Source organism: Acartia tonsa, chromosome 12, assembly GCF_053477335.1.
Source record: "Acartia tonsa isolate MP-2025a chromosome 12, ASM5347733v1, whole genome shotgun sequence".
In the NCBI taxonomy this organism is placed as follows: domain Eukaryota; kingdom Metazoa; phylum Arthropoda; class Copepoda; order Calanoida; family Acartiidae; genus Acartia; species Acartia tonsa.
In genome coordinates, this window is record NC_137271.1 from 10,585,851 (window position 1) to 10,595,503 (window position 9,653).

At 34.8% G+C, this 9,653-nt stretch overlaps 1 protein-coding gene across 1 annotated transcript; it reads right to left on the reverse strand.

Annotated features, from left to right (window-relative positions):
• Positions 1 to 432: 432 nt before the first annotated feature.
• Positions 433 to 9,227, reverse strand: LOC145334565 (glycine dehydrogenase (decarboxylating), mitochondrial). Its single transcript, XM_080180059.1, has 10 exons — positions 9,131 to 9,227; positions 8,787 to 8,901; positions 8,082 to 8,176; positions 7,550 to 7,611; positions 6,893 to 7,018; positions 6,225 to 6,367; positions 5,665 to 5,862; positions 5,262 to 5,404; positions 4,826 to 4,949; positions 433 to 3,193 (listed from the first exon to the last, which is right to left on the reverse strand). Exons 1-10 carry the CDS (start codon positions 9,207 to 9,209, stop codon positions 1,195 to 1,197), a joined length of 3,084 nt encoding a protein of 1,027 aa, XP_080036185.1. The 5' UTR covers positions 9,210 to 9,227; the 3' UTR covers positions 433 to 1,194.
• Positions 9,228 to 9,653: the final 426 nt, after the last annotated feature.

A 9,653-nucleotide genomic window follows, 5' to 3' on the forward strand; every position in this document is an offset into this window, starting at 1 on the left:
TTTTTACATTAATTGTTTATTTGATAAGCATTATTTATCTCTTGATTAAAGAAAAAATATTAATATGGATCAGAGAGGGAGGGGACAATTGGCTGTTTATTACACTAGTCCCCAAAGTCTTATAATAAAATTTTCTAGTTTTTTGACTCAATAATTTTGGTGAATCATTCAATTTTTATTGGTTGGTTCAATAAGTAGAGTGTCCTAACGTTTCAATCTGTTAAAGTGTAATCTACAAAAGAGATAATTTTGTGTATAGTCATTAGGGGTATATATAATTTTTTTTGGCCATTGTCTTATCCCTTTAGATCCCTGAATAGGGTAAATACATGGATAATGAATTAATAGATTGTAAATATTAGGGGAAAGAAAAGATTGTAAATCAATTTAACTGTAGTTGCCTCTTCCCTCCCTGAAAATGAAGAAATACAATGACAATTTGATAGATTTATTGATAGTGAATATAAACAAATTCGTTATACATACATACATAGTATATATTCATATTTTTAAAAAAATTACAGAGATAAAGCGCCCGAAGAAAACTATTTTGCCTTTAATATTGTAAGATTTTCTTTACAGCTATCAATTCTAATTTCTAGCCTATTAAATCTACTTACAGTTTGCAGGTTTATGTCAGGTCTATAAGTATAGCATCTTATAATGTAGTCGTTGCTGAAATATTATTGATAGTCTTTTTTAAGAGCTAATTTGTCTGAAATTTATGTTGTAAGCAAGGCCAACATTGACAGTAATACTAAAATCCTTTAACTACTTATAGAGACAAATGCTGATATAATGAAAGCAGAATAGACTAGAAAAAGTTTCATGAAATAGGAAAAATATTAGAGGATTTTTTTCTTTTGGTGTATTATCCCTTAAATTCGTGTATATTTGAAGGAAGGAAGATAGTGTCATATTTAATGATTTTCATGTCTTTGTTTTACGTTTACACACACACATTTAGAAGATTAAAATTGTTTTCTGCAAATATGTTTTAAGAAAAAAAAATATTGTCTCATTAAATTTACCTCATACAGTAATTATAAAAAAATGAAAGTAATTATAAATATAACTAAAACTATACATATAATATTTCCGCTCTGCAGTAGATGTTAATAATTAGATGAACTATGATTATAAGTTTTAAATGAACTGGGTAAATAATGAAAATAGTAGAACAGAGCCAACTGTTTACCACATTTCAGCAGATTCTGCTGCATCCATTGGAGTGTTTTCAGTATTAACAATGTAGGGAGACTCATAAGCTTCCATGGGAGGACAGGTACAGACAAGGTTCTTGTCTCCATAGCTGTCATCAATCCTGCCAACACTGGGCCACAGCTTGCGGTCAGCTGTTACAAATGAAGCAGGGAAGGCAGCTTGTTCTCTTGTGTATGGTCTGTCCCACCCAGAGGAGAATATTTGTTGAAGGGTGTGGGGTGACCTCTTGACAGGGTTGTTTAAACGGTCAATTGTTCCATTCTCAATATCAGCAATTTCTTTGCGGATACAAATGAGAGCATCACAGAAGCGGTCAAGCTCAGCTTTGTCTTCTGACTCGGTAGGTTCAATCATAAGAGCTCCAGTAACTGGCCAGGACATGGTAGGTGCGTGGAATCCAAAGTCCATAAGTCTCTTGGCAATATCAATGGCCTCAACACCAGCAGTTTTCTTGAACTCACGGGCATCAATGATAAACTCATGGGCTACTAGTCCATTCTGGCCAGTGTGAAGAGTCTTGTAGTGATTCTTCAATCTTAGAGACATGTAGTTAGCGTTTAGGATAGCAACTTGAGTGGCTCTTTTTAGGCCTCTAGCACCCATCATCTTGATATAAGCCCATGAGATTGGCAGGATAGCAGCTGATCCATAAGGAGCAGCACTGACAACACCAAAAGGCTTGGCTAACTTACCCATATAGGTAGCAGATCCAGTGGCAATGACAGGATGAGAAGGTAGGTAAGGGGCAAGATGAGATTTTACACCTATAGGTCCCATTCCAGGTCCACCACCGCCATGTGGGATACAGAAGGTCTTGTGGAGATTCAAATGGCTGACATCAGATCCATAGTCGCCAGGTCTGCACAAACCAACCTGTGCATTCATGTTGGCTCCATCAAGATACACCTGACCACCAGCACCGTGAACCATGTCACAAATATCGGAAACTGTACTCTCAAACACACCATTAGTTGAGGGATAAGTAATCATAAGACAGGCAAGATCATGCTTGTGCTTCTCAACCTTGGCCTTGACATCATCAGTGTCAACAGTACCATCAGGTCTTGTCTTGATAGGAACAACTTTCATACCAGCCATTTGAGCGGAGGCAGGGTTAGTTCCATGGGCAGATAGAGGGATCAAACAAACATTCCTTTGGGTTTCACCTTTTGATTCAAGATAGGACATGATAGCCATGAGACCAGCATACTCTCCTTGAGCCCCACTGTTTGGCTGGAAGGAAATATGATCATAACCAGTAATCTCACAAAGATCTCTTTCAAGTTCTTCAAACAATTCCCTGTAGCCTAGAGCTTGATCTGGGGGAGCAAAAGGATGAATGTTGGTAAATCCTGGGAAACTGCAGGGCATCATTTCTGTTGTTGAATTCAGCTTCATGGTACAAGAGCCCAATGGGATCATGGAGTGGACTAAGGACACATCTTTATTCTCCAATCTTTTCATGTACCTGACAATATCTGTTTCAGATTGATGGGAATTGAACACTGGATGGGTCAGGTAGGGGGTTGTTCTCTGGAAGTTATCAGATGTCAACAATGATCCTTCTGGGTAAGATGGGGATGTAACTGATTCTGCAACTTGTTGAATAGTCTTGGGGGTCTGGAACACCCACAGAAGATCTGCAACATCAGCCTGTGTGACTGTCTCATCCAAGGAAATACCAACACATCCATCAGGGAAGTATCTCAAATTCATTTTCTTCTCAGTAGCTCTTATCTTAATTTCCCCAACATCAAGTCTAGGATTAACCTTAATGGTATCAAAGAACACTTCATTTTCTATAAAGTTACCAGAATCTCTCAAACCTTTAGCCAACAGAAGTGTAGCATTGTGGATTCTTCTTGCAATTTCCTCAAGACCTTGGGGACCATGATAGACAGCATACATAGCTGATATATTGGCAAGCAGAGCCTGGGCTGTACAGATGTTGGAAGTTGCCTTGTCTCTCCTAAACAGAAAAATATAAATAACAGCATAACAAGAATGAAAACATCCATAATTCCAAAAATATCATGAAGAATATGAACAAGCATTTTTAAAGAGCATTTGTTGATATCAATATTAGATTTATTGGAGAAAAAAAAAACATGACCTTTCTTGTGTATTCATAGTTTTAAATATTAATATTTTGTATGATGACTGACAGACCAACAGTCAAAGTAAATTATATACTGGAAGCTTAGAACAACGGATATGAAGAAATATGTAAAAAATAAAAAAAAAGTTACTTTGCTTATCATCTATAGACACAACATTTTCTATAAACGATGGAAAATTTAATCATAAAGTTTTTATCCACAAAAAATAAAAATCAGACAAAAAAAACTATGGGGGAAAATGTGAAAAGTATAAATATAGTCAAAAACCTGCTAAAGAGCAGTCCAATTGCTATGGATGTTAAATAGTTAATTTTGCGGCAAAATGAAGGGAATATTGACAAGATGTTTCCCCCTTCTATCTCCAATAGCAGCCAGATAATCACATTTCCCCCATGGCATTACGGACTGATGGAAGAATGAACGGACGGACAAACATGATTAATTATAGAGTAGCCTCACTATAATTAGACTCCTTAATTTATTCTTATGTTTTAGGTCAATAATGATTGATTAACAATCTACTGCAGGGCGCTTTGAGGGAAAGCACCAATATTTTTTTAGTAGCGAAGCTACTCTATAATTTGAAATGTCCGTCTGTATGTATGTATGTCTGTATGTCTGAAACGTCTTGGGGGAAACGTGATTTTCTCAGCTCCTACAAAAGATAGAAGGCTGAAATTTTTTGTCAACATTCCCATCAATATGGAGCATATTAAGTATAAAACATCGTTAGCGGTCGGACTGCTTTTAAGCAGCTTTTTAGCCGCTTTTAATTTTCAAAACTGATTTTCTTGGCTCCTATAAAAGAGAGAAGGCTGAAACCTCTTGTCAACATTTCTATCAATATGGAGCATAATTAAGTATGAAACGTCAATAGCGGTCGGGCTGCGTTTAAGCAGCTTAGAGCCGCTTTTATTTTTTAAAACTGATTTTCTCGGCTCTTGTAAAAGATAGAAGGCTTAAACTTCTTTTCAACATTCCCAACAATAAACAGCATATTTAAGTATTCATCGTCAATAGCGGCCAGACTGCGTCTAAACAGCTCTTTAACCGCTTTTACTTTTTGCAACAGATTTTCTTGACTCCTACAAAAAATACACTACTAAAACTTGCAAATATTTCTGACTTTATGCCCCATACTTAGGTATGAAAAATTTTTGGTAGTCTGATTGCTTTGAAGCTGCTTTTCTTTTTAAAACTTATATATAAACCTTAATTTTTTAAAGTTTCATGATTTTAAGTTTTTGCATATTTAATTGCATATATATCTCTTTCTTTTCTTTGTTATGATAACAGTTAATCAGCTCTATAAATTACTTTGTCTGTTTGTCTATTTTATTATAGATTTTGTGCTTCGCTACTTATGGATGTTGCCATCCTTGTTTTAAAACTGTATTATAGTTTACAATTTGTTGATACATAAAATCAACAGTTTACACTTGAACAAAATTTTTCTCGTTAAGAAATCTTCCAAAAATTACCTGATGTGCTGTTCTCTGGTCTGAAGGGCAAGCCTGAAGCACTCATGGCCATCACTGTCCTTAGTGACACCAACCATTCTACCAGGCATATGTCTAATGTACTGGTTCTTCGTTGCAAAGAAACCTAAAAAGGATTAAATCTTCCTAAAATCTTATCAAATTTTCAAATAAAAGATTTTTTTCTCTATAAATCATAGGAGAGATTAATTTTTTGTTGTTCTAAAATCTATGTTATCTAATTATATGTTTCATTCTTGTTATATTTTTATTACCATCACAGTTGAGACTTTGAAAGACAAAGATATATAAATCAAAAGGTTGTCAGTATTAGTTGGTACAAATTACTACTTTTGTTATAAACCAGACCTAGACGTATTTATATCACATGAACAACTATCAAATGCTTTTATCAAGTCAGAAAAAAATTAATACTAACCTGCATGTGGGCCTCCATAGCCTAGGGGAACTCCAAACCTTTGACTGGTGCCAAGACAAACATCAACACCAAACTCTCCAGGTGGCTTAAGGATGGTCAAGGCCATCAGGTCAGAAGCACAGATGGTTAGAGTTCCATGTTCTCTGAATAAAATTTAGATAAACTGTTGTGCTCATTATGAATACAATTATACTAGTTTGAATTTCATTTCCAAATGAAGCTATAATTGATTTTAAATAAAAGTTATTTGATAATGAATAATATGAAATACTTTATACAAATAAGGATGCAGGGATAAGACAATGTATGATAAATTAATTTTCTTTTAAAGCTTTGTGTATATATAAAGTGATGTATTTAGAATAATTGTCCCCTCATATTTTCAATTATTTAAAAAACTAACCTGGCTTTGCTAACAATATCAGAAAAGTTATGGATTGATCCTTCAGTATCCGGATACTGAAAGATGATACCACCGATATCCTTATTGGAGAAGTCAACGCGGTTAACATCAACGACTTCAATCTTGATACCAAAAGGCCCGGCTCTAGTTTCAACACAGCTTATGGTTTGAGGGTGCAGTTTGTCAGACAACAAAAATCTAAAAAAATAGTGATCATTAAAGGCGGTTTCCCTCAAAGTGTCAGTCGAGCACAGAATGCTACCCCACTTAATTGTGAAAGTAATAAAGATAAGTAGTTGGTAGTTTTTTTCTGTTTTTGTGTTTTATTCGGGTCAGGTAAGGTTACAGAGAAGTGTTACGTTTCTATTTTTAGTTCCTTAAGATCTCACTGAACACAAGAGATTCCATGCGGACTTATTACGATTTCAAGGGAGGCTAGGTTAACTATGAAAGGTTAAAAGCCCCAAAAATTATAAACAAGGGATAAAATTTCAAAAGAACGAGGGAAGGGGGTTAAAATCTTTGAGGCCCACCTTGAACTTTCTTGTCAATTACAATACCTCTTTCTTTTATTGACCCTGTAGCACAGGCCCAGAGCTTCAGCTGCTGCAGTTCCCTCGTCAAGCAGAGAAGCATTGGCAACGTCAAGACCAGTCAAGTCGGTCACCAGGGTCTGGTAGTTCAACAGGGATTCCAATCTTCCCTGAAAATATAAACAAGGATAACAATAACCACACAGCCAAAATACAAATAATAGACAAAACTTGCTTTTAATTATTGATTTTGATTGGTAAGATGTAATCCATCATTGGCAAGTTCCATGTACAGCATATTGGATTGTTGAAAATATAGATTTTTGTACTAAAAGGAAGCTCTTTGTAGTGCCTATAACAAAATGACATCATACTGGCCTACCATTGGTCAATTAAAATGTATACTGGTGTGTCATTGGTAATTTAGTCTGTGTATTAACCTATCATTGGTCATTTGTATTGTATGTCGTCATTTTTTTATAGGCACTGTCAAGAGCTGCATTAAAAGAATAGGGTTAGGTTTCAATTTTTAAGATATTTTGTTCATATGAAGAATAACTATTTTTCTTCAAATTTTTGTTTTGTTTTTATAACAATTACAGCATGCTGAGTGGTCTAGCCGAAATTTCAAACATATTCCTCAGTTTCATAATTGAAAACAATCATAGCATGCTAGTGTACGATAATAAGGTTACCTGGGCTATTTCAGGCTGGTAGGGTGTGTACTGTGTGGTCCAGCCAGGATTTTCAAACATATTTCTGAGTATGGTGTGGGGGATGCATGTGTTGTAGTAGCCCATGCCGATATACGTCCTCCATTGCTAAAAAAATTAATGTTAAAACCAATAAACAGGGACGTCCAAGCTTTTTATTTAGATGGGAGTAAAATGAGTTGTTTTAAAGGTTTGAGGGGGGTAATCTATATATTTTTTTTAAATTTGAAGGGGGTAAAATCAGGGGTTTGAAAGTTTGAGGAGGGAAAACCTTCTTTTACCCCCAACCTTGGACGTCTATGCCATTTACTTAAGGAGGGAAGGGAAATTGGATTTTAAATCATACTGGTACCCAAAGTTTTATCAACATTTTTTCTCATTTGTTGGCTTCAACAGTTAACAACTGCATTGGTTGGATTTAACTAGCAGTGTTTAAACTTTTCAACAAATTATTTTAATCACAGATTTAAATTGTATGATTATGAGGTCTTCAATCTGTAATAAATAACTAATGATCTTTTTTTAAATGCAGAAGAGTCTCGAAGGGTTAGGAAACCCATCAAGGGCTATATATCAACTTGTATAAATAACTGAAATAAGAGGGGGGGGGGGGGGATTATTTGTGGCAATATTAATTACCTGGTTTCTATTGGCAATGTTTGTTATTCTTTTAATTACTTCATATTCAGACAAAGGTTTATCTAAATAAAAATAATGGTATTATAAACAGTTGACCGCGGATACAAAAATATCTGTTATTCTTTTAATTACTTCATATTCAGATAGAGGTTTATCTAGAAAAAATAATAGTTTTATAAACAGTTGACCGCGGATACAAAAATAATATTTGTTATTCTTTTAATTACCGCATATTCAGATTAAGGTTTATCTTAAAAAAAAAATAATTGTTTTATAGACAGTTGACCGCGGAAGCAAGAACATTTTTTTGAGTTGGGGGGGGAGGGGGGTTTGTATATATTTTTGGTTATTGCTACCCTACAACAAAATGAACTAAAACTTTCTGGAAGGTTTACTATAATCAGTACCTTAGGTTTAGAAGTTCTAAAGTCACTAGACAGGCAAATATACATCATACCTCTTACTATTTAGGATTACTGGAAACCAACACGACCCAAGACGTGTTAAACTTTACGCCAACGCGTTGACTTACCTATGAGAAGATCCCTGTTAAGCTTGATGTTGTCGGGGACAGCGGCGTTGGTCAACTCGTCCAGATTGTTATATCCCAATTGTCGCAACATTCCTCTAAAATATGGGATTGGCCATTATGATAAACAATATTACCCCTAAGTAAATTAAAATTAATTATTTAATGGTTTGAATGCTGCTAGTTTAATCATTCAATCAAGATTTGATAAAAAGAGCCAAAAGTTTTCAACCCAACGAATGAAGGAATATGTTTAAATCTTTGGGTACCAGTACAATTGACTCTCTGTATTTATACCGACCATTTATGAAGCTGTCTAAGAATTCCAACGCTTGTTGAACAACAAATGGCAGAATATTTATAAAGATAATAACTGATTGAAAGTTAACAAGACTAAAAAAATTAAGGAATATGAGAAAAAGTAAATGTATGATATATTAATTTCATCGCCTTTTTTTAGTGCTTTCACAAATAGTCCCTCTTATCTTTGAAATTAATTGAACATAAGGGTTTGGGGTATTTTTTCCTATACTTAAGCCTGTGGGGGCCTTTTCCAGCAGAGCATATTGATACTCAGTCCCAAAATTAATTAACCTAAAATGACTTGAACTAATGAACAAACTAACGAAGCCCAACTCCCCTCCACTAATTTTAAGGATTACCAATGCTCAACAAGGTAATTTGTATGAAAGTACCAACTTATTATACCTGACATCGTGTTTCCTGGGACCAATATGTCTGGCTGGAAAATCCACAGTCGGGGGGATTATTTGATCCAGCTTGCCAGAAGGTATTGTCGCCATAAGTCTAACTCCATTTTTAACTAAAAAGGATTGCTGGATAAATGGATTTATTATTACATGGATCTTGCACCAGATTATTATGTACAATAATAAGGTGAAACTTACAGCTCAAGAACCCCCCCCCCCCCCCCTCATTATCCAACCCCTTTAATCCTCCCGTCCCCCCCCCCCTCCCCCTACTAGATGAACGAACTGACCAATAAATTCCCCTGTCATAATATCCACGTATATAGATAGATATATAAATACCTGCTTTCTTGGACAGGTTTGCGTCCCTGCAGAAAACCTGGATGGTCAGCTGTGCCCCAGGCACGCCTAACTTGTACATTTTATTGACAATACCTGCAATTACAGTAAAGATAATAATTTTTTATAAAACAAAAAATAATTGAAAGTAAAATGTAACTAAATGTATTGTTTTCAAATGTTTCATTTTGGAATAGTGACAACAAAGATAGACAGAACAGTTTTTCATACACCAAAATATCACATAACATTTATTAACATTACAGAACTAGTTAGTTTCACAAAAAATATCAAAATTCTTTATCAAAGAGTATAATGATATATAACTATTTTACTCTATAGTTAGTCTGCCCGTCCGAGTAAGTTAACAAAATTTCTTAGATATAAATAAAAGATAGAGGTTTGATTTTTCGAGTGTAGATTCTCCTAAAGATAAGGTAAGTTTGACCATTTGACAACGTAGCCAGACAGCTTCTTGGCTGCTTTTAAGCTGCTTTAATATTGTATTTTTCAATCAAAATTATAA